Source organism: Danio rerio, chromosome 16 (genome assembly GCF_049306965.1).
Source record: "Danio rerio strain Tuebingen ecotype United States chromosome 16, GRCz12tu, whole genome shotgun sequence".
NCBI classification, from domain to species: Eukaryota; Metazoa; Chordata; class Actinopteri; order Cypriniformes; family Danionidae; genus Danio; species Danio rerio.
In genome coordinates this window covers 51,520,254-51,544,689 of record NC_133191.1, presented here as the reverse complement: position 1 = coordinate 51,544,689, position 24,436 = coordinate 51,520,254, and the positions used below count along the sequence as shown (strand labels likewise).

At 43.5% G+C, this 24,436-nt stretch overlaps 1 protein-coding gene across 12 annotated transcripts in view; it reads right to left on the bottom strand.

Annotated features, from left to right (window-relative positions):
• Positions 1–24,436, bottom strand: part of thsd7ab (thrombospondin, type I, domain containing 7Ab) — a 346,631-nt gene that overhangs the window by 116,139 nt on the left and 206,056 nt on the right. For all 12 annotated transcript variants that reach the window (XR_012391319.1, XR_012391315.1, XR_012391314.1 and 9 more), the window contains 2 exons: positions 23,191–23,394; positions 344–538 (listed from right to left, as the gene is read on the bottom strand). Coding sequence is in view for 4 of the 12 variants with exons in the window: in XM_073924512.1 (XP_073780613.1) it covers positions 344–538; positions 23,191–23,394 (399 nt within the window). In the remaining 8 variants the exon portion in view is untranslated. The remainder of the gene's footprint in view (positions 1–343; positions 539–23,190; positions 23,395–24,436) is intronic.

Here is a 24,436-nt window from a genome sequence, read left to right as displayed (position 1 = left end):
TTAACCCTTATGTTCTGTTGGGGATGTTTTCATCCACTTTCTGCAGGAGACAAAACACTATTGGAAATACTGTGAAAAATTTCTAGATCAGTGAAATATAAAAATAAAATAAATAAATAAATAAATAAATAAATAAATAAATAAATAAAATAAAAAATAAAGTAAAAAAAATTAAAAATAATAAAATAAAATAAAATATATAAATAATAAAATAAAATAAAATGAAATAATTGAATGAATGAATAGATAAATCACAATTATTTTAAGGCTAAAAAATAATAAGTTATATTTTGTAAAGCCCCAGTACTTGCAAGAGTAATATCATGTGTAATATCTTGTGTACCTTCTCCTGCATTGTAGGCCAGTATGGCTCTGGTCCTCATCTGCTTGCCTTCAGCGTTTTTGCTTGAGCAGGTCTGAGAACAGGTGGACCATTCAGTCCAGAGGCTCAGAGCACAGTCTTTAGGACAGGGAACCACACAGGGCACAGGCGAAGGGTAAACCACATCCGAACACATCTCCTTCTCCACCTCTACACCTGAAAAACAACAATTCAAATCAAGTTTATTTGTATAGCGCTTGTCATTATAATTGTTTCAAAGCAGTTTTACAAAAGGTGCACATTATAGCATTACCATCAAATTCACAAAAGTTAGCATTACTAGTCACTATAACTTTATTAGTCATAACTTTAACCAATCAACTAGTAAATAATAACTTTTAACAGTTAAAGTTATGACTGTATATATAAACATAGTTAACATGCAGCCACAGTATATAATATATAGGTGATGTCTGTGTACATGTTAAATGTTTAACACATAAAAAAGTCAGAAATGCAGCATTCATGAAGCACCACACTGCAAAAAAAGCTTTTTTTTTTACTTAGAGATTTTGTCCTGTTTCTAGTCCAAATGTCTTACAATTCTTAAATCAAGTAGCATTTTCTAGACAAGTTAAAATATTATTTTGTTTTTAGAAGCAATATGTCAAAATTAAGGGCCCTATCATACACCTGGCACAATAAGGCGCAAGACTTAGAAACATTGTTTAAATACTTTATGGACTCATGGGTGTTCTGGTCTATAAAGAAAGTGTGTTAAGGCATTGTTGGCATGTTGTTATTTTGAGGAACTGAAATAGACTGCGCTATTGACCAACTAAAAGATGGCCTAAAGTCCAGCACAGAGTGCGATAGTTATACGCCTATGCAGGTCCAAATGCTTACACATTGCTCAATACACACAGGATGAAGAGCAATAAACAAATATCTATACATATGAAACAATAAACAAATAAAGGATTAAAATGTTACAAAAATTATAATTTTCTACATAAATACAAAAACCACTGCCTGCATGCCTTCATCATCTCGGGGGGCTTTCTCAGTTTATTCATGACAAATTGCAATGGTATAATGTTTTATTATATGCTGTATTACTTAATATATGCATAATTACATTTGGTTTAATAAAAACATGGTTAGATTTGTCCACCTGTCTGGTTTTGAAGACGTATGCATCACCATATGGGGGATAGTAACAGGACGTGTGTTTGGATACAACTCAGTTTTTTAACCACACTTTATTATCGTTCATTTATTTGTTTCCTGGAAACTACAACTGAATTTAGAAAAAGTTTTGAAACAAATCTTTGCACTTGAATGAAATTGAATGTGTGGGCTAATGCAGTGGTTCCCAAGCTTTTTTTGCATGAGGCCCCCTTTTCCCCAGGAAAATATTGTAAGGCACCCCTCAACATTAAGGGCCCTATCATACACCCAGCGCAATGTGGCGCAAGACGCGGCGCAATACTCTTTTGGTAGTTTCAGCTTGGCGCAAGAGTCGTTTTGAGGCATTGCGCTACGCTGTTTAAATAGCAAATGCATTAGCGCTCATTTTTGCGCCCATAGGCGTTCTGGTCTAAAAAGGAAGGCGTTCTGAGGCGGTCCGCTGGCGCGTTGCTATTTTAAGAAACTATAATAGATTTTTCATTAGACCAAAACTAACCCGGTCTAAACTCCGGCGCAGAGTTGCGCCTCGCTTACGCACTGCTTAATACGCACAAGAGAGCAATAGGCAAATATCTTTACATATGAAAAAAATTCAATATTAAGGATATATATAGTATATAATAAGAATAGATATAGGATATAAATATAAAGGATTGAAATATTACAAAACATATTATTTTCTAGCCTATATAAATGTGAAAAACCACTGCTTTTATGTCTTCTTCATCTCGGGAGGCTTTTTCAGTTCATTCATAACAATTTGCTTTTGTATAATGTTATTATTATTAGCAGTATTATTTATTATATCCATATTTATATTTGTTTTATTAAAAACAAGCTTAGATTTGCCCACCTGTCAGGTTTTAGACCATATGGGGCATGGCAAGTGTATTTGGAAATAACTCAGGTTTTTGAACACACTTCGGTATTATTATTCATTTATTCGTTTGCTGGAAATTAGAACTGAATTTAGAAATAGATTTGAAACGAATATTTGCGCTTAACAAACGAAATTAATTATTTATAGGCTAATTGATGTCTGTGCGTAAAGGTTTCCCTATCCAAGAGCGAAAGTGAAAGTAGATCATTTATCTCTCATTCTCACGCAGTAGATGCTCTGTTTAACAGTTTTCTGTTAAAAAAGTGTTAACAGTTAACTGTTTGCTTGTGAAATGCTCATTTTTTCCACTTGGACTTACTTTGCGTCCTGTAAATAGCGAATGCGCTCTTGGCGCGTCGCAGCTGGCTCTGAAAGGTAATGGGAGATGAGACTCTAATTGGTTTATTCTCAAAACACACCTATAACTCACTAAGAAAATAAAACTCAACCCTTTTAGACCATGCGCCATGACGCAAGGCAGATTTCCCGTCCTTAAATTAGCAAAAACACATCCTGACACGCCCTAAAAGCGTTTGCGCCCTGCGTTTTGCGCTCTGCGCATGAACCGTCAAAATAGAGCCCATAATGTTATTATCACACATAAGTTTGCAGTAAGGATTATTAATTAAATTTTTTTCAAACAAACAGTATGTTTATTATCATAGATATGTTTATGCACAAATAATAGCCTAATGTAAAATATAAAAGCAAAACCTTAGTAGGCCATTAGTAACTGAAAAACAACGAGCCTTTGGCCTTTAAATTGGCCCTATATTAGTTGATAACTAATTGACCATTTTTTAAAAGTTTCTTGTCAATAGCTGTGACGTCCCTCATCTCATTTTGGGTGTGTGTCAATTCTTTTGGCTAGCTCTCCAAAAATGCTCTGGGCTTGTCGCAGTATTGGGGATGAGTCGTCTGCAAATGTCTTATTAATTTGGACGGCCTTATTCATTCGTTAGCAAGAACTTTGGTGTAGATACTACACTGTGGCTGGGTCAGGGACTCTTTGCTTCGAGAAAATGGAATAAAACCATAGTTCAGGTAACTATCTTGGTATTTCCTGCATTGTGTTTCCAGTATTGCTAGCGCTGCGGCCCGAAATGTTTAGAGCAGTGGTCACCAAACTTGTTCCTGGAGGGCCGGTGTCCTGCACATTTTAGCTCCAACCCTAATCAAACACACGTGAACAAGCTAATTAAGGTCTTGCTAGGTATACTTGAAAGATCCAGGCAGGTGTGTTGAGGCAAGTTGGAGCTAAACCTTGCAGGGACAACGCCCCTCCAGGACCGAGATTGGTGACCCCTGGTTTAGAGCTTCCTCACCTGGGTCCAGTATGCTTGGATCATTACTATTAGCTGCTGAACGCAAATCAGTGAGTCTTTTTCGGGGAAGACGAATTACATATTTGTTTTTTTATTTTTTATTTATTTATTATTATTTAAAAATTATTATTATTATTTTTTATTTACTTATTTATTTTTTTACTTTTTTTCTGGTCAGCCAGGGGATAAAATGAACTAAGGCAACATGATCCTTCTCCTAATTGTCCAGTGCAATTTCTTTTAAAAATATGATGTGACCTCCCACAAAGCTTACTAAGGCCCCCTTATGGGCCTTGACCCCCCTGTTGGGAACTGCTGGGCTAATGGATTCTTCAGTAGAGTTCGCACAACAACGTTTCCTTACTTAACTAAGGTATAGGAGTAAAGAGTAAGAGTAAAGAGAAAGTAAAAAGGCCGAATGGAGGAGGCTCATTCTTTATCCTCTCACTGTAGATGCTCTGTTTAACTGTTTTCTCGCTAGTGAATCGCTCAGTTTTTCCTCTTACAGAGCCTGCCATGTATATAGCAAATGCGCCATGGCGCAAAACAACTGACTCTTAAAGGGAATGTGAGATGAGAGTCTGATTGGTTTAATGCACATGATGCTTAAAACACACCAATAACTCTTTAAGAGAATAAGCACAACCCTGTTAGACCATGTGCTGTGGCACAAACCGTCCTTAAATAGCAAAAGTGGATTCGGACATGACCTTTATACTTTTGCATAAAAAATAAAGCTTAAAAACTCTGAGGAAAAAAAGTTTTTTTTTTTTTGTTTTTTTTTTTGCAGTGAGTCTTCTCTCATGATGTTTCCACCATGAACAATAACTAGTACAGCATATAATATGCATATACATCATGCATACATTTATGCACTTGAAAACCAGGCCTTCAGTTTGAGTTTCTGAAAATACTTTTATCAGTGCACTACACTGGAATTCAAGATAAAATGTTAAACATTTTTTTAAATATGCATACAGACTCCCACTGGGTTTTGACCACTTACAAATTCATATTTTATGTAATGGTAACAGCTGGTGTAAGTAGATTTGACCACACACGTTCTGAAGGTTATACAGAAGTGGAAATGACCTTTAAAATCACATGTCTGGGTAATAATTAATGCCAAAAATGAAAAAAACAACAACAACAAAAAAAGTTAGATTTTATGACATAACTTTCACTAAAACATATGCTGGATAAGTTGGCAGTTCTTTCTGCTGTGGTGACCCCTGATTAATAAAGTGACTACGCCGAAAAAAAAAAAAAAAACGAATAAGTGAAAATCATCACTGAGAAAGAAGGAAGCTACATGCAAAAGAAAACACAATTCCAGAAGCATTACATTAATAAAGCTTTAGGCATTAAACACACTTAACCAAAACAAAAACAAATGTCATAAAGCAAAACACGTTAATGGACCCAAAATGAGCCAGCATTTTCTTTAACGCAAAACACGACGCATCCAGACAAGCTTTTAATGCATTTTAGAACAATCTGTTGTCCTGTTTTGAATCCGTGCCATATAGAAAAACAGCGGAAAGCCACCATGCAGATGGTTTTGAAGGACAGACGCAAAACATGCACAAGCGTTTTCAGTGTGTCTTCATGTTTTGGCAGCATTCAATACCACGCACAGCCTCTCTCTCAAGGGTTCTTATCATATCTTTTACTTTGAGCCAAATATGTGCGGTATCAGCTTGGTTTTGGCTTTAGCTCAGTGACACGCTGAGCAGAAGAAGAAAAAAGAAATCTCTGCTTGAGCGCTGAACTGCTAACACCCAATAAATATTTCCATCAAAAGCAGGGACACTCCAAGTTTTCCTTGTAGCAGACAGCGCTACAATATTTACATCGATCTGTGTCACAAACCACGGCCATTTGTGAGGCAATATTGTCCGCGTCACTCTCTGAGACGGTCTGATGCCAAGTCTGCTTGTAAAAAACAACTAGCAGATCAATTGTAATCAGTGTGTGATGGAATCAATCTGGCACAGCGAGCGGCGACAGAGACGCAGGTTATGGAGAGATGGGAGGCGTTCGATTGCTCACACGGCAGATGCTGGAGAATATGATTGCGCGCTATTATTATTTCATAGACGTCATATCACACCGCACATTCGGAATGACAGTGGGATATCTTTGAAAACAACAGATGTTTCCTTGTGGAGCCTGCGATGATTTATCTTTTTTAGACTTTCTAGGGAGAGTTTACACAAAAATGAAATTTTGCCGTTGATTCGTTTTAAAAAAATGCTTTTCATAGTTAAAGACTTGGTTTTAGTCAAAATATTGAACAATACTTGAATCAAGGAGCATTGGTAACACTTTATAATAAATCATTTATTAAGCATTAGCAAATACTGAATTCATGAACTGTTAAGCATTGAATCTCCATTAATAGATGTTAGTAGGCAGTTCATAAATGGCCACATGCCATGTCACCCTGCAGCCCAAGACTGGTTACTCACTGAAGCTAAGCAGGGCTGAGCCTGGTCAGTACCTGGATGGGAGACCACTAGGGAACACTTGGTTGCTGTTGGAAGTGGTGTTAGTGAGGCCAGCAGGGGGCGCTCAACCTGTGGTCTGTGAGTCCTAATGCCCCAGTAAAAGTGAAGGGGACACTACACTGTCAGTGGGCGCCGTCTTTCGGATGAGACGTTAAACCGAGGTCCTGACTCTCTGTGGTCATTAAAAATCCCATGGCACTTCTCGTGAAAGAGCAGGGGTGTAACCCCGGTGTCCTGGCCAAAGTCCCTCTATCGGCCCTTACGATCATGGCCTCCCAATCATCCCCTTCCACCGAATTGGCTCTATCACTGTCTCTCCTCTCCACCAATAGCTGGTGTGTGGTGAGCGCACTGGCGCCGTTGTCCTGTGGCAGCCGTCGCATCATCCAAGTGGATGCTGCACACTGGTGATGGTGTGGAGAGACCCTCCTCATGATTATGAAGCGCTTTGGGTGTATGGCCATACACAATAAATGCGCTATATAAATACACATTACATTACATTACATAAATATAGATACATATGCTGTAATATTGACAGTGCATCCAGAAAGTATTCATAGCGCTTCACTTTTTCCACATTTAATGTTACAGACTTATTCCAAAATTGATTAAATTAATTTATTTTCTTAAATTTCGATCCACATAATGACAATGTGAAAAAAATAATTTTTGAAATTGTTGTAAATTTATTAAAAATAAAAAAGCTGAAAAATCACATGTACAGAAGTATTCACAGCCTTTGCCGTAAAGCTCTAAATTACATTCTGTTTCCACTGGTCATTCTTGAGATGTTTCAGCAGCTTAATTGGAGTTTACCTGTGGTGAATTCAGTTGATTGGACATGATTTGAAAAGGCATACACCTGTCTGTATAAGGTCCCAGGGTTGACAGTGCATGTAAAAGCACAAATAAAGCATGAAGACAAAGGAATTGTCTGTAGACCTCCGATACAGGACTGTCTCAAGTCACAAGGCTGGGGAAGGTTACAGATACATTTCTGTTGCTCTGAAAGTTCCAATGAGCAATGATGGCTTCCATCTTCTGTAAGTGGAAGATGTTTGGAACCAGAAGGACTTTTCCTAGAGCTGGCCGGCCATCTAAGCTGAGTGATCGGGGGAGAAGGGCCTTAGTCAGGGAGGTGATCAATAACCTGATGGTCACTTTGTCTGAGCTCCAGTGTTCTTCTGTGGAGAGAGGAGAACCTTACAGATGGACAACCATCCAACAATCAGGCCTGTATGGTAGAGCGGCCAGACGGAAGCTACTCACCACTTGGAATTTGTCATCTGAAGGACTCTCAGACCATAAGAAGCAAAATTCTCTGGTGTGATGAGACTAAAATTGAACACTTTGGTGTGAATGCCAGGCGTTATGTTTGGAGAAAACCAGGCACCGCTCATCACCAAGCTAATACCATCCCTACAGTGATTGATGTGAGGGATGTTTTTCAGCAATGAGATACAGTGAGGGATGTTTTTCAGCAGCAGGAACTGGACGACTAGTCAGGATAGAGGGAAAGATGAATGCAGCAATGTACAGAGACATCCTCAATGAAAACCTGCTTCAGAGTGCTCCTGACCTTAGATTGGGGTAACGGTGCATCTTTCAGCAGCACAATGACCCAAAGCACACCGCCAAAATATCAATGGAGTGGCTTCACAACAACTCGGTGAATGTCCTTGAGTGGCCCAGCCAGAGCCCAGACCTTGGCTGTACACCGTCGCTTCCCATCCAACCTGAAAAAGCTTGTGAGGTACTGCAAAGTGGAATAGGCAAAAATTCCCAAAGACAGGTGTGCCAAGCTTGTGGCATCATATTCAAAAAGACTTGAGGCTGTAATTGCTGCCAAAGGTGCATCAACAAAGTATGTGATTTTTCAGCTTTTTTTATTTTTAATAAATATGCAACAATTTATTTTTTTTCACATTGTCATTATGGGGGTATTGTGTGTAGAATTTTAAGGAAATAAATGAATTTAATCAATTTTGGAAAAAGACTGTAACATAAAAAAAAATGTGGAAAAAGTGAAGCGCTATGAATACTTTCCGGATCCACTGTAAATGTAAACAGTTGAGGAAAAAAGCACATCAGTATTAGATCTGTGAAACAGCATCTCTTGAACATGACAACACTATTAACATAAGTCACCTATTCTCTGCTCAGCTGTGTGTGAATTTCGTAAATTCAGGTTATTGTGATGATGTGTTTGTTCATGGAACTACAGGACTACAACACAATGTTTGAGGTAGTTTAGTAACAGTGCTTACTGATATAAAGAACAACCCCCTTAAGTGACTTTGTGCTTATAAAAAAAATCCTTCATCCTCAAGCTGGAAAATTAAGAGGAAGTTGTAAAAGCATACAGATTTCATACATTTTTATACACGAAACCTGTCCATCAAACATTATTCTTCCTCAGACCTCTGGTAGTTTTCCCAGATCATTTGGACTGCAGGTAAAAAGAGCAACTATAATGCAAGCAGCTGTCAGGTTTTTGAGGACATGGAGCATTTAGCGAGACTAACAAGGTGTTTTAGACTTGAGAACCATGGGTGACAAGCCGTCAGACTCGTCAGAAGACTGTCAGAACGCTGTGACTCTGTGCCTATCAAACACTGCTCTGTTTGTTTCAGCATCCTGACACAGCAGCACTGGCTCTGCCAATGACAAGGGTCTGTCTGTTTGCTCAAACAGTGGCAGACGGGGCAGTATTAGAAAACCTATTTAAAAAAAACTCATTACTTTATGTAGATTTATTTTGTTGCGGTGCAGAAACACAATTTTCTTTTAATGCAACCCAAGCTCATTCTGAAAACGTTTCTGGAGACCACGATTTACGTGGCCGGAGATACGTAAGGCCGCGTTTAGTTTTTTTCGAGCGAACGCTGCGGGGCGTCGTGTCGCCGCTCCGCCCCTCCTCTTCGCGCTCACCGGCCGACGGCTCGCCTCCGAGTGGAGGGCTTTCCCGATGCAACCAGTTTGTCCGCTTAGCTCACAGCGTTGCGTCGGCGGAGCGGAGGCCCCGGAGGAGGAGGAGCCGGCCGCGTGGACGACGACCGGGATCAGGGGAACAGCGGTTCCGGAAATCAAGTAAGACGGAAAACGGAATCCGAAAAATAAGGGCGAGAACGCGGCGGGATCCGAAACCGCGGTCGAAATCGAAGACAAGGGCTTTTGCTTTTTTTGCTTTTTTTTCTGGACGGCTTTTGCGAACCGTCGCTCGGGTTTAGGGAAGGAGGAGGAGGAAGAGGAGGGCGGCCGAGTCAGCCGATCCGGCGGCTTTTCGCGCAAAAACGCCGCTGGCGCGAACACCGCGTGCTCTGCGGCCTCTCGCGGATCCGCGAACACAAAAGCCGCTCAAATACGTACCTCCCGGGACGTAAATCGCGGTCCGCAGAAACGTCCGCGGGGCTACGTTTCCACAATGAGTCCGGGTTGTTTTAATGACATGCTGTCAGTTGAAAACGTAGTAAATAAAAAAAAACTAGTTTAGGTTTAACTTACAAAGTAAATTAAATAAAAACATGCACAGTAAAGGTTTGAGGCTTATTTTGGATTAAAATACAGTAAAAGCTTGCTAAAAGTTACTTAATTATGGAGAAAGTGGAGTCCTAAGACTGAAACAATTTGTTTATCTGGCTAAAATTATTAATTCAAAAGATAGTTTTCATCTTTTTATTAATTTCATTGCATTCTATAATAAAACACTATACTGCTAAGTGTCCATATAAATAGCTTATATTGCTTGTTCTTGTTCTATTGTAGTTCTTGAATCTGGCTGATTTTCTGCAAATAACAACACTCGTCCAGCCTCTTCACCTTTCACCCTTGTGTATTACTCCGCCCACATACAGCGACAAGCAAAGGACACTATACAGTTTGACAAATATTGCTGCTGTTGGACAACATAATGTACTTTTGAGGCTTTTTTTTTAGTTGTTTAGATTGCAACTATGCAGTTTATTTATAAGGATAGTGCCTATTTTAAAATATTTATAATTTCTAAGAGACACTACATTGGCGGCTATTAGTCTGTCATTGATCAGAAAAGAGATGTTTTCCATCCACAAGATGGCAATAGAGACCATAAGCCCTTAAAGAGGAAACCCCCAGCGTAATTTTAAACTACAGCTGATCAAATCATTAATAAAACAGGTTAGCAATATTCTAAGTCAATCTCTCTCAGCTTTCATTGTTATGCTGATAACACACAACTTTTTTTCTCTTGTCAACCTAATAACTTGTATGAATTTACAAAACTAACAGATTGTATAGCTGATATTAAAAATTGGATGACTAATATCTTCTTATTACTAAATTCAGATAAAACTGAGGTCTTGCTAATTGGACCCAAAAACCTTACACGCAAAAACCTAGAGCAATGTCTAACCCTTGATGGATTCTTAGTTCAGTCAAAAATGTGGGAGTGATTTTGGATAGTAACCTGGCATTTGAAGGCCAGATTTCAAGCATCTCTAAAACTGCATTTTTTCATCTTAAAAATGTTGCCAAACTTCGACATCTGCTATCAATGACTGATGCGGAAAGCTTATTCATGCTTTCATGACCTCTCAATTAGATTATTGTAAAGCATTACTAGGCGGTTGCCCTGCTCGCCTATTTAACAAACTTCAGCTAGATCAAAAAGCAGCAGATAGAGTGCTTTCTAGAACAAAGTAATATGATCATATTACTCCAGTTCGTTTATCATTGCAATGGCTCCCTATTAAATATCGTGTAAATAATTTTATTGACTACCCACAAAGCCCTGAACGGCTTAGCTCACCAGTATTTGAGGGAGTTCCTGGTGTATTATAGCCCATCACGTCCACTATACGCTCAATTAATTCTGGACAATTGATTATTCCCAGAATATCAACATTAACTGTAGGCCGTAGATCTTTCTCATATCTGGCACCTAGACTCTGGAACAGCTTTCCTAGCACAGTTTGGGAAGCAGACACACTCTGTCAGTTTTAAACTAGATTAAAGGCACATCTCTTTATATTAGCATACACATAAAACACAAACGCTGTTGAAATCTAAATGCTCTAAAGGACTGTTAGTCTTCATTATTTAGGGCAACCGGAGCCGGGAACACTTCCCAAAAGACATTTGAATTTGAACGGCATCTTCACATATGTTAAGCTGCGTCCCATATGGCACACTATACACTATGCACTCATGCACTATGTATTTATGATTTACACACTTAACAGCATAGTATATGTGTGTCGTCCCAATTGGAGCACTAATGTTCTTTTGCTAAGTGGAAGTTTAAACCGTTTCACTGATGACATTTGATGGTCGCCAAATCAGTGAAATAAATGACCGAAGTATCAAATAATACCTGCCGTGAGTGTAACTGCATTCACCATCGGGAGGCGCTATAATCCCTCTCGTACGAGAATTTTGCTTTCACCATCCAAAATAAATAAAGTTATCCAACATGTGCGCTCGATAACTCCGCCCCTTCCTCTACACGAGCAAACCTGCGGTCGTCGAGTGCGTGAAGGGTCCATCATTACACACTTCATTTTACCGGCTGAATGAGTGCATCATCCGGGTAATTAAAGTGCACTTATTATTTCACTAGAGTTTTCAGTGTAAACTCACTACTTACACTATACTACAAAATGGTGTAGAATAGTCCATAATTTTGCAATTTGGGATACAGCTTTAGTCTTTTTTTTTATTATTGCCAAGGATTCCATAATCCTGGACCAGGCCGTATCCTGAGCAGCTGTGGTGGTGGTCATGGAGGAGTGGAGAGCATAAGACTGATCCCTGTAAAACCCAAGTGACGGAAGAGTCCTCACATTGATCCTATAGGGCCAGCATGCACACCAGCCGGTGAACTCTTCACCTGTAGCTTTCCACGATGGACGTCCAGTGTTCTCCAGCCTCCGGCGCCTAGACTACAGTTCTGCACAAGACGTTTGGCCATATGAGAAATGGTCTTGCCCAACTGATCTAGGTTTCTCTTGAGGTTTTTACATCCTTCATTTTCGTCAATTGTTGAAGTTTTTTCATCGCCACTGGCTTGCATGGTTCGGGACTTGTGGAGCTGCGCATCGATGGGTTTGCTATTCAGTGTTTGGACACTCAGCTGTCAAGTTTGGCGTGATCAAAACAGGAACAAGAACATAAAGGTGCGGATCCAAGTGCAGATTTATTTACAGTGAAACAAACAAGGTGATCAAAAATACAAAGTAACAAACAAACGACAAAACCAGAAACTAAAACAGAGACAAGGCTTAGAAACAATAACACTACAAACTAGACTTAGGCAAAAATACAACAACACGATCAGGAACAACGAACTATGAATAAAAGACTTACTGTGGAACTAGGAACAAGCGAGACAAGGAAGATCAGAAAGACAAACGACGCGATGCAAAACAGGGGTGAAATGGTAGTATAAATAGTCCAGATAATCAACGGTAACACAGAACAGATGAGATGACGGGTCAGTGTAAGTGTTCCGGTGTATGCGCATGGTATGTATGGGATTGTAGTTTTTCTGGGACGCTGTAGTGCTAACTGTGTTCTGATGCACTACAGCGCCCTCAGGTGGTCACTGATGGATGTGACACTCAGCAATGAATATTAAACCACACTGAACTAAACTAAACTGAACTTCAACACTGAAAACTGGACTGACGAGGTTTCAATTTACTTTAATCTTCTATGTGAAGCTGCTTTGACAATCTACTTTGCAAAAGCACTAAAGAATTAAAGATGAATTGAATTCAATAATAACAACATGACAATAATAATAACAACATGACAATAATAATAATGATAATGATAATAATAATAATAGTAATAATAATAATAATAATAATAACAACAACAACAATTAATATTATCATTTATTATTTATTTAAAGTGTTATTTGTTTAACACTGATGAAAATTAAACTCTAATATTTCACAATCCAGCTGTTTTTAATGTATCCAATGAACAGCATTTACCCTTAAACAATACAATTGGAAACAATCGAAAGGCTTTACATTAACATGCAGTTATTGAAGAGAAGGACAATTTACAAGTCAAACTAGTGTTTATCTGGTCAAATATACAAGTGCCTCTCCATTTAGCAGCGCTGGTCTTTATTGAGCGTGTGAGCTGCAGGAGGACATGATCGCCATTAGCATCATGTTTACACTGCTCTGCTCTGCAGCATTAACCCTGTGAAGAGCTCCAGCAGAGAAGGGAAACGCTCCAGATAAACCAGCTGACAGACCAGACACAGATGCACTCCTGCAGGAGAGTGTCTGAATAACCGGAGGCTAATTATCGGATACATAATCAATGCAGTTTTTTTTAGAAGACATCCGCTACAGAAACCGTCAGAACACGTGAGAATCTTGCTGGCCGGCTTCAGTGGTATAATCATCTGGCAAGCCTCACGCAAAAGATTATGCTTTGCATTTTTGGAATAAGATCAGTTGTTCTAGTTTTACTTGGCATGAAACAGAAGTTGTGATAGATTATTATTTTTTTTATTTGTACTATTGTGACACTGTTAACTGAGCTCATTTGATTGACATCTGCACCAATCAAAACCAATCAAATAAGAGAAGAGATGTTGAAGAGGAGGAAGGGGGGAGTTATTTTGATTAAATATTATAAGAGCACTTGAATTAAAGTGCCTGTTATTAGCCTGTTTTACTTTGGTAAGACGTGACAGAGGCTCTGTCCTGGTTTTGGGCTCCATTTCTGAATGATTTTGACAGTACTGTCTAAATCAGTGGTTCTCAAACTTTTTTCATCAAGTACCACCTCAGAAAAAAATTGTCTCTCCAAGTACCACCAAAAATGAGCAGTATTGAAATACAGTAGCGTAGTAGGCTCAGTAAAGCGGCTACAACTCTGCTCAGATAAAAAAAACGTGGCAGATTACCTCAGAAATATAGGCTTTATGTCATATATGGCATATTATATACATCATTTTTGATAAATTTTAAAATATATGTAGCATGTACATGACATATTTCATTCCTCCGCGTACCACTAGAAGGAAGCCCGCGTACCACTAGTGGTACACGTACCACAGTTTGAGAACCACTGGTCTAAATCGATAAGATTGTGAATGCTGAAAAGTAAAGATCCATTATGCTGTTCCTTCTAGAAAGTTAAACTCTAATACAGCTGGCATTTAGAATGTAAACAGTACTAAAATATAGCTTTTAGAATGAGTAATAATCCTATTAATCTAGTCAGTGAATTTAAAATAATTATTCATTAAAAAAGGACCATTCTCACACATTTTCATCATCATATGATCTATTATAACAAACCTTTTTTAAATGCTCGTACTGGAATTTGTTCGGTGAAAGTGTTTCCATCGTAGTTTATCTTTTCTGATTGAATAGAAAGTTTATTCTACTCAGTTTTGTGCATTTGGTTTTTATGCCTATTTTCAACAGTTATGTGCATCTTGGCGTTTCCATCAACCGATTTTTTATGTGCATATCCAAAATGCACATAAAAATTTGTGGGTGGAAACCTAGTGCTAAGGCGAGAAATACCGCTTCCTTTTTTAAAAAAAAAGGAGGAGACCGACAGAAACTGCTCCTGATCAGGTTAGGTTCACAGAGTAAGTGACCACGGTAACTGACCCTGAGTTATTTACCCTGCTTTCTCGAATTTGACAAACCTGCCATTTTGAAACGGAAAAACCCAGAGTTTCTCTCATTTCAGGGTTAACATACTCTGAGATGAAACGGCGCCCAGAGGTTAGGTTTACAGACTAAATCACTTTTCCTCCCACTTCCCTCCTTCCCACCCTTTCTCACACACACGCACACGCGCACACGTGTGCGCACACACACACACACACACACACACACACACACACACACACACACACACACAAACACAAACACACACACACACACACACACACACACACACACACACACACACACACTCCTCAGCCCTATGTATTATTACAATTAATAATAGTAATAGCCACATTATTCTTACTACTACTTTTACTTCTACTACTTTTAATACTTATATTTAAATATATTTCTAATAGTTATATTTAACTCTCTTCCCTTTACCTTCTATTATAATTTTAATTATTTATTTATTTGTACTATCACTTGATAAAAAATGTATTTCTAGTAGAGTAAACGTATCTGTTGTAAATAATACTCAAAGTATGAGTAATAAGTAGCCCTTTCAAAAGTCAAAAGTACTCAAGAGCATACCTGGCAACATTTGATTCTGAAAATCCGGGAGAGCGGTGGAAGGGGGGCGGAGAGAGAGAGAGAGAGAGGGGGGGGGTGCGGGGTTGGGTGGAGAATTGATTCGAAAAATGTACCAGGTTTCAGGCTGGACTGTACCAAAAAGATGAGGAGGGTGAGGGGGATTCCAGGAGTTTTATGGGAGACAGAAAAATAATGAAGATGGGTCTGAAATACGGGAGACACCCGGGAAAAATGGGAGTATTAGGAGGTATGCTCAACAGTTATGAGTATTACGCTGTTAAAGGTTGATGCGCTTACATGCTATTTGTGGATGTGTGTAAACGTAAAATTCTGTAGTGCATTTAGTTATTGTCCAGCAATGCCTAGATTTAGATAGCAATGTCATCAAAATTATTTTGATGTCCAATAACGACGTCATGTTGACATTTGGTTGATTATAGGTTGTAAGAAAGTGACCAAAATCTAACGATGAGCCAACATCTTAAACCAACATCATATTGACATCAAATACTGACATTTATTTTTCAGGTATGGCAACCAAAATCCAACATCTGATAGTGGTAACGTCCACACAATGTCAAGCGGTAACATCATTAAATGTTGATATTTGGTTGATTTTAGGTTGGATATTGGACACTGATGTTGGCTTGACATTGAGTTCTGGCGTCAAACCGATTTTCCAAACAAAATGCAACATCCCCGCGACGTTGGTGGTACAATGCGATCTGACGCCTTGTGTCTGCTGGGCGTTTAAGGCAATTTCAGTCATCATACAGTAAACATCCGTCATCTTCTCATCAGTCACATGCCTTTAAACAGTCTCTGGGTTAATGCGTGTAAAGATTTGGACATCTCAACACTTTTAATGCTTCCAAACGGTTTGCTGCAATTATAAATCGCCCATGTCTTGAGTTAGTTCATCATGATGCTATTTACCTTCTATGTGTGATTTGATTGGACAGGAATCACAGGACGGATTTTTCTAATTCCCATAGACAGGAAAAAATGAAGCAGTGACTGCAGGCTAAAGCAAAGTATTGGAGTAAAAGTACAGATACTACACTAAAAATGTACTCAAGGGACAGTAAAAGTACACATTTATAAAACTACTTAGTAAATTACAACTCCTGAGAGAAACTACTCAATTAAGGTAATTTGAGTATTTATAATTTGTTACTTTACATCACTGAATCTATGTTAAATTAGCACGTTTGTTAACTGCAAACATATGGTATTTGTATGCTTTAGAACGTTCGAGGTTACAGAAGTAACCCTTCGTTCCCCGAGGAGGGGAACGGAAGTGCCATGAATGGGAGGATTCGGATCAGAAGCCGCTTATCTGGAGAGTATTGAACGGGCCAATGAATGAAATTAATTGGCAGCGTAAGCTTGCGCAGGTGTGCGACATCTGCAATTATCTCAGCATATAAGCACACCTGAAGCCAGCAGACGCCATCCTTTTAAGCTGAAGAGACTTTCAAACAGCTAAGGGACAGTCATTATGGCGACGGAATATGGCACTTCCGTTCCCCTCCTCGGGGAACGAAGGGTTACTTCTGTAACCTCGAACGTTCCCCTTCGGTTGGGGAACTTCAGTGCCATGAATGGGAGAATATGGAAAGCGCCATAATGACTGCACCTTACCAACACCCCCGATGAGGAGATAGTCAAGCAAGCGTGACGCACCCACATCATGGGGGGCGCGGTCCTCCAACGTGTCCCTGGCCCTAATTTATCCTACTTCAACAGAAGTTTTACGGATTTAGATATATTTTTTGGGAAGTCGTGAGCATCTAGATAATTCTAGGAAATACGACAGTACGTTGGGAAGCGTGCAATCCCGATAGGGAGGACGCTGCGGAGGCCATCCGTTACCCAAGGGGGGGATAGATGGCAGAATTTACCTATGGACTAGCCCTAAAAGGGAGAGTACGCATAGCAAAAGAGTGGTTAGCGGAGAGGGAAGACACGGGTCCGCCCAGGGGGGGGACTTAACCGTGGCGGAATAAGCATATGGGATCGCCTAGTGGGGATCACGCATAGCAGGCACCTATACCCAAAACGCGGGCTGACCAGCGGGCAGACCTACAACGTAGTGGGCCAGCAAGTGACTCCTCCGCTGAGTCAGTGCTGGGGGCCACGGAGGAATCTGCAGGGCTCACCTGACGGGGAACTTTACTGACAGATAAAAAAGGCGCACGTACCTCCGTGTTTAGGGAGAATGGCGCCGCAAGCGTGTTTCAACACCCTACCGAGTTGTCTCCTCAATCACCAAAGGGTTACCTAATACCCTTGAGGAAACCGGCTCCACTCGCAGATTGTAAAACCTTGCAAATGTGTTGGGTGTCGCCCAGCCCGCAGCTCTACAGATGTCTGTTAGAGAGGCGCCGCGTGCACGCGCCCAAGAGGATGCAACGCTCCGAGTGGAGTGTGCACGTACTCCCGGGGGACACGGCTGACCTCGACTCGAATAAGCGAGTGAAATGGCATCCACAATCCAGTGGGATAATCTTTGTTTCGATACGGCACTTCCCTGCTGCCGACCGCCATAACAGACAAAGAGCTGCTCAGATGATCTAAAATTCTGAGTACGGTCCACATAAATGCGCAGAGCGCGAACTGGACAAAGTAAAGAAAGGGCTGGGTCTGCCTCCTCCGGGGGCAGCGCTTGCAGGTTCACTACCTGATCTCTAAAGGGGGTGGTAGGAACCTTGGGCACATAACCGGGGCGGGGTCTCAGGATAACGTGAGAGTAATCCGGCCCGAATTCCAGGCACGAGTCACTGACCGAAAATGCCTCCAGGTCCCCGACCCTCTTGATGGAGGCCAACGCAACCAGCAGAGCTGTCTTCAGGGACAGAAATCTTAGAGATACTGATTCGAGTGGCTCAAAGGGATCGGATCGCAGACTCGTGAGAACGAGGGCGAGATCCCAAGAGGGCATGAGAGGGGGGCGAGATGGATTAATTCGCCTAGCACCCCTAAGGAACTGGATGACCAGGTTATGCTTTCCCACGGTGCCGCCAGCTACCGCGCTATGATAAGCGGAGATGGCGGCCACGTAAACCTTGAGAGTGGAGGGCGACAGCCTGCTGTCCAACTTCTCTTGAAGGAAAGAGAGCACAACACTAATCTGGCAATTTCGGGGGTCTTCTCTGCGAGAGACGCACCATTCAGTGAATAGACTCCACTTCAGGGCGTAGGCGCGCCTCGTGGAGGGGGCTCTAGCCTGAGTGATGGTATTAACCACCGCAGTCGGTAGGTTACCTAAGTCTTCCTCGCGTCTAGGGACCACACGTGGAGGTTCCAAAGATCGGGGCGAGGGTGCCAGATGGTGCCCTGTCCCTGAGAGAGTAGGTCCTCTCTCAAAGGGATCCGCCAGGGGAGGGCCGTCGCGAGGAGTGAGAGCTCTGATATCCAGGTCCGGTTGGGCCAAAGGGGCGCAACTAGCAGAACCTGTTCCTCGTCCTCCCTGACCTTGCACAGAAACTGCGCGAGCAGGCTCACTGGGGGAAACGCATACTTGCGCATGCCCCGAGGCCAGCTGTGGGCCAGTGCATCCGTGCCGAGAGAGCCCTCGGTCAGGGAAAAAAACAACTGGCAGTGAGCGTTCTCGGGGGAAGCAAACAGATCGATCTGGGCCTCCCCGAATCGCGCCCATATCAGCTGAACAGACTCGGGGTGGAGTCTCCATTCTCCAGGGCGTCCAGCTGTCGTGAGAGCGCATCGGCTGCACGATTGAGCGTGCCTGGGATGTGAATGGCGCGCAGCGATTTCAGCCGCGGGTGACTCCAGAGGAGCAGACGGCGGGCGAGCTGAGACATGCGGCGAGAGCGCATACCCCCCATGCGGTTGATATACGCCGCCGCCGCCGTACTGTCCGTCCTGACCAGCACGTGTTGCCGCTCCAGCACCGGTAAAAAGCGGTGGAGAGCGAGGAACACTGCCAACAGCTCTAGGCGATTGATATGCCAATGCAGCTGGGCACCCTTCCAGAGGCCCGCAGCCGCATGCCCGCGACACACGGCCCCCCAACCCGTGTTGGAAGCGTCTGTTGAAACAACAACATGGCTGGACGCCTGTCCTAGAGGCACACCGGCCTGTAGGAACGAGGGGTCGTTCCAAGGGCTGAGGGCGCGGCGACACAGCGCAGTAACCGAGACCCGGTGTGTGCCCGCGTGCCATGCGCGTCTGGGGACCCGATCGTGAAGCCAGTGCTGAAGTGGTCTCATATGGAGCAACCCGAGCGGCGTGACGGCGGCTGCGGATGCCATATGCCCCAGGAGCCTCTGAAAGAACTTCAGTGGGACCACTAGTTTGCTGTCGAGCTCCCTCAGACAGTTCAGCAACAGGCGAGCGCGTTCCTCGGAGAGGTGCGCTACCATGGTGATCGAGTCCAGCTCCATCCCGAGAAAAGAAATCCTCTGCACGGGGGCGAGTTTGCTCTTTTCTCGGTTGACCTCGTCCCTGTGCATAATCAATTGCTCCCGCGAGTGGGCTAAAATCAGCCAGTCGTCGAGATAACCGAGTATGCGAATGCCCGCGAGCCGAAGGGGCGCTAGGGCACCCTCCGCGAGTTTGGTGAAGACCCGCGGAGACAGAGAGAGCCCGAAGGGGAGGACCTTGTACTGCCACGCTCGACCCTCGAACGCAAACCGCAGAAATTGGCGGTGGCGTGGAAGAATGGAGACATGGAAATACGCGTCCTTCAGGTCTATGGCTGCAAACCAATCCCGAGGACGAACGCATTGGAGAATGCGCCTCTGCGTGAGCATTCTGAACGGCAGCTTGTGCAGACAGCGGTTCAAAACGCGCAGATCTAGGATTGGCCGTGACCCACCGCTCTTTTTGGGTACGATGAAGTATGGGCTGTAAAACCCACTCTCCATCTCGGCTGGAGGAACCGGCTCGATTGCACCCTTCGCCAGGAGGGCAGCAATCTCCTCTCGCAAGACAGGGGCGGACAGGGGGTTGACCCTGGAGAAATACACGCCCGTAAACTTGGGGGGCCGTTTCGCGAACTGAATCGCGTAACCGAGTCTGATTGTGCGTATGAGCCACCGCGAGGGGCTGGCCCGCGCTAACCAGGCAGGCAGAGCCCTCGCTAATGGAGTCATCGCTACAATCGCTGACGTACCAGCGGTGGGGCAGCGCGGAGTGGGTGTGCTGATCCGGGAAGCACGAGGGTCCCGCGGAAGAGCTGGAGGAGAGCGATTCGCTCTGGCTCCGCACCCTGACTCCGGAGAGGGGGCTGGAGGGCTGAGGGAAGGGAGACCGTCCCCCCAGCGCTCGTGAGCCACTGGCGAAGCACGTAGAGTCTGCGAGCCGGAAGGCAGCGCGTCCCGGACTGGCAGAACTCGTGCAGTCACATCCGGGGAAGGGAAAAAGTGCTCTTTTACTGATGTTTTGGTGGCACTGAAAAGTACCGTTGTTATCGGGGCCCCGCCCTCCAGCGGGGAAAGAGCAAGTTTCCTCTTCTCCGGATGGCCTGTCTCAGGGACGCTTCGCGGTCTGTTTACCGGACTTAACGGCGCCCTGGGCAGGAGGGGCTGCCTGCTTTCGAGGTGAACGCCGCGCCCGCTTGGCCGGAGGCGCAGGCGGGGGCGGGGCAGCACTCGTTGGCGGGCGCCCTCGGCGAGGAACAGCGGAGGTGGATGGCTCGGCGGGCGGAGCGGGCTTACGGCCACGCCGATAGATGACATTGCCCATCGCATCCGACTGCTCTTTCACCGCCTTGAATTCCTGGGTGAATTCACCGACGGTGTCGCCGAACAGGCCAGCCTGGGATATGGGCGAGTCAAGAAAGCGAACTTTGTCAACGTCGCGCATATCGGCCAGGTTTAGCCAGAGGTGGCGTTCCTGAACCACAAGTGTGGACATCGTCCTCCCCAGCGCACACGCGGCGGACTTAGTAGTCCGAAGAGCATAGTCGGTCGCGGTGCGCAGCTCATGTAATAAGCTTGGGTTGGACCCGCCCTCGTGCAGCTCGGCCAGCGCCTGCGCTTGGTAGCGCTGGTAGGTGGCCATCGCGTGCAAAGCAGAAGCAGCCTGGCCCGCAGCCTTATAAGCTCTGGCTCCGAGGGAGGCAGACAACCTACAGGCTTTGGACGGGAGGCGGGGCAAACCCCGCCACGTAGAGGCGCCGCGCGGACAAAGATTGACCGCGATAGCGCGCTCCACTGACGGGATCGCCTCATACCCCCTGGCAGCTCCGCCGTCAAGGGCGGTGAGGGCGGAGGCACTCGCAGCACGGGCAGAGAAAGGTGCCCTCCAGGACTGCGTGAGCCTACTGTGCACTTCCGGGAAGAAGGGGACGAGAGGCTTCGAAGGCTTCGCCTTCTGGTCCTCTACGTAGCACCCATCTAGTCGGTCCGGCCGCGGAGCTGGGGGATAAACCATCTCCAACCCCACGGCCGAAGCAGCCCGGGAAAGCACGGCTAACATGTCCGCTTCAGGATCCGATTTGACAGCGCTCACCTGCCCGGAGGGGGCGAGCGGGTCCGGATCTTCGTCGGACAGTGAAAGCCCACCCTCCGATGCCGCGGAGGACATCTGATCTCCGGTGTCAGCGAGTGTGAGAGCTACCATCTGGTTAGACAGATCACTCTCACCACCCGAAGCTTGGATGGAGCGCCGTGAGGAGCGAGAGGTCCGCGAGCCCGTGGGCGGCGGATTATCTCCCGCTGAAACCCTCAGATCTGCCCGAGCGCCCGCTGCTTTTTTAGAACAGGAGGCAACTGGGGTGGCTCGCTCTCTTGCGAAAGTTAGCCGCGATCTTAGCTGTGCAACGGTCATGGCATCGCAATGACGACATGAACCGCCCGCGAGCACCGCATTAACATGCTGGACCCCCAAACATGCAATGCAGTGATCGTGTCCATCATCCGGAGACAGGAAACCCCCGCATCCAGAAACGCACAGTCGGAGCGCCATCCTGAAAAGGACGTGCTGCACGACTGTGTTGCTCTTTTAGGAAAGTTGCAACTATACGCACCGCTCTGGAGGACCGGACCCAAAGAACCGCAGGCAAGGGAGTAACCCAGCTCTACCGTCTGCCACCGCGAAGACCCACTCTGGACCGGGAGACACACTCGTTCGCTCTGAAGTGCTGATCAGCAAGAGGAACCCTCATCGACTCACTCAGAAAGGATCTGAAGCGAAAAGGATGGCGTCTGCTGGCTTCAGGTGTGCTTATATGCTGAGATAATTGCAGATGTCGCACACCTGCGCAAGCTTACGCTGCCAATTAATTTCATTCATTGGCCCGTTCAATACTCTCCAGATAAGCGGCTTCTGATCCGAATCCTCCCATTCATGGCACTGAAGTTCCCCAACCGAAGGGGAACGTTTTTTCCCAAACCTTTTTCCTGGGACACAAACAGTACATATTTTGATAGTTTCCCTTATCAGAAAAATTCATTTCAGGTCTTTTCTAATGTTCTGATGAGCTGATTCAGGTGTGTTTGATTAGGGAGAGTTTGGAAATGTGAACTGTTGGTGCACCTTCAGGAACAGAGTTGGGAAAGACTGCTTTAGCAGAGTCAAAACTAGAGTTAATAAAGCATTTTAAATGTTAATGAGATGTTTTGCTGACCATCTCACCCTCTCTACTTCCACTCTGACAGCATTTTACAAAGCTTTGTTGACAACTAACCAGTACTAAAATAACATTAATAAAGAAATCTCATCCAAAATGGCTTTAGCAAACCTGACATATTACAGAAGCGTTTGATACCTTCGTTGTTGATGCATCGGACTTGCGGATTCTGCGTTCCCTCTCCACAGTCCATGTCTTCTTCAGGGATGCACTCCTCCAGCTTGACCAGCTGCCAGGTAAAACAGCTGGGATCATCACACGGGATGGACTCAACCAGGTGAGCACAGCTGCCCTCACCTCCCGTCGGGTAGTTAGTGATGGAACGCCGTCTGAACTTGAAACCTGCAAATAAATTGGATAGAATATATGAATATGGAGTGTGTACAGAAGGCCAATTAACTATTAGCAAACTCATGCCACACATTTGAAAAGTTGATGAAATAGGACAAAATAGCATATGTTCTCCAATGTTATCTTTTATTTGATGCCATGTCAGCTTCATCGGCTATCTTCATGACAAAAACTATTCAGAATAATACATATAAAAGTAACGAATGCTGAAAATGTAAACTTCTAGAAAGTTCCTCTAATACAGTTGGTAATACAGTAGCTATATTTTTCAGCATGGTAATGATCCCAAATGCATTGCTAATGCAGTGACAAACTAGCTGATAAAACAATGACAGTCATGAAATTGCCTCCAATCAAAAAAGAGAGGAGATGTAAAAGGAAGGAAGGGGAAGTTATTTTAATAAAAAATTATGAGAGCACTTAAATTAAAGTGCCTGTTTTGCCCCCCCTTTTTTTGCCATTGTTAAGACATGGCAAAGGCTCTGTTCTGGTTTGAGGCTGCATTTCTAAATGTGATTTTGACTATTTTCTGAATTGATGGGATTGTGAATGCTAATAAGTAAAGATCCATTATGCTGTTACTTCTGGAAAGTTCCTCTAATACAGTTGGTAATATATAAGTTATATTTTTTAGCATAGTAATAATCTGCTAATGCAGTAAAATTAACAGTTGATGAAACACTGACAGTCATGAAATGGTCTCCACAGAGTCCAGAACTAAATACTATAAGGTAATATAAATGTGATGGCAAACAATGTGTCCGCACTTTAAACAATAGTATATACACAAACACAACCACATTGATAATTTTTTAATTTGGTATTTCTTATTCGTTACAGAAAATACACAATAATGACAGACACAGTTTGGTTCACTTTGACATTTTATTTTCATTTCAATTGTTTCATGTTATAAGTTACTAGTTTGGAGTGCACACGTTCTAGTAGTACTTTTGACAAGATTTATTGATATTTATTTCTGTGAGTTAAAGTTACATATGAGATCCAAGTTTAGCGTGGCTCTGTACTCCAG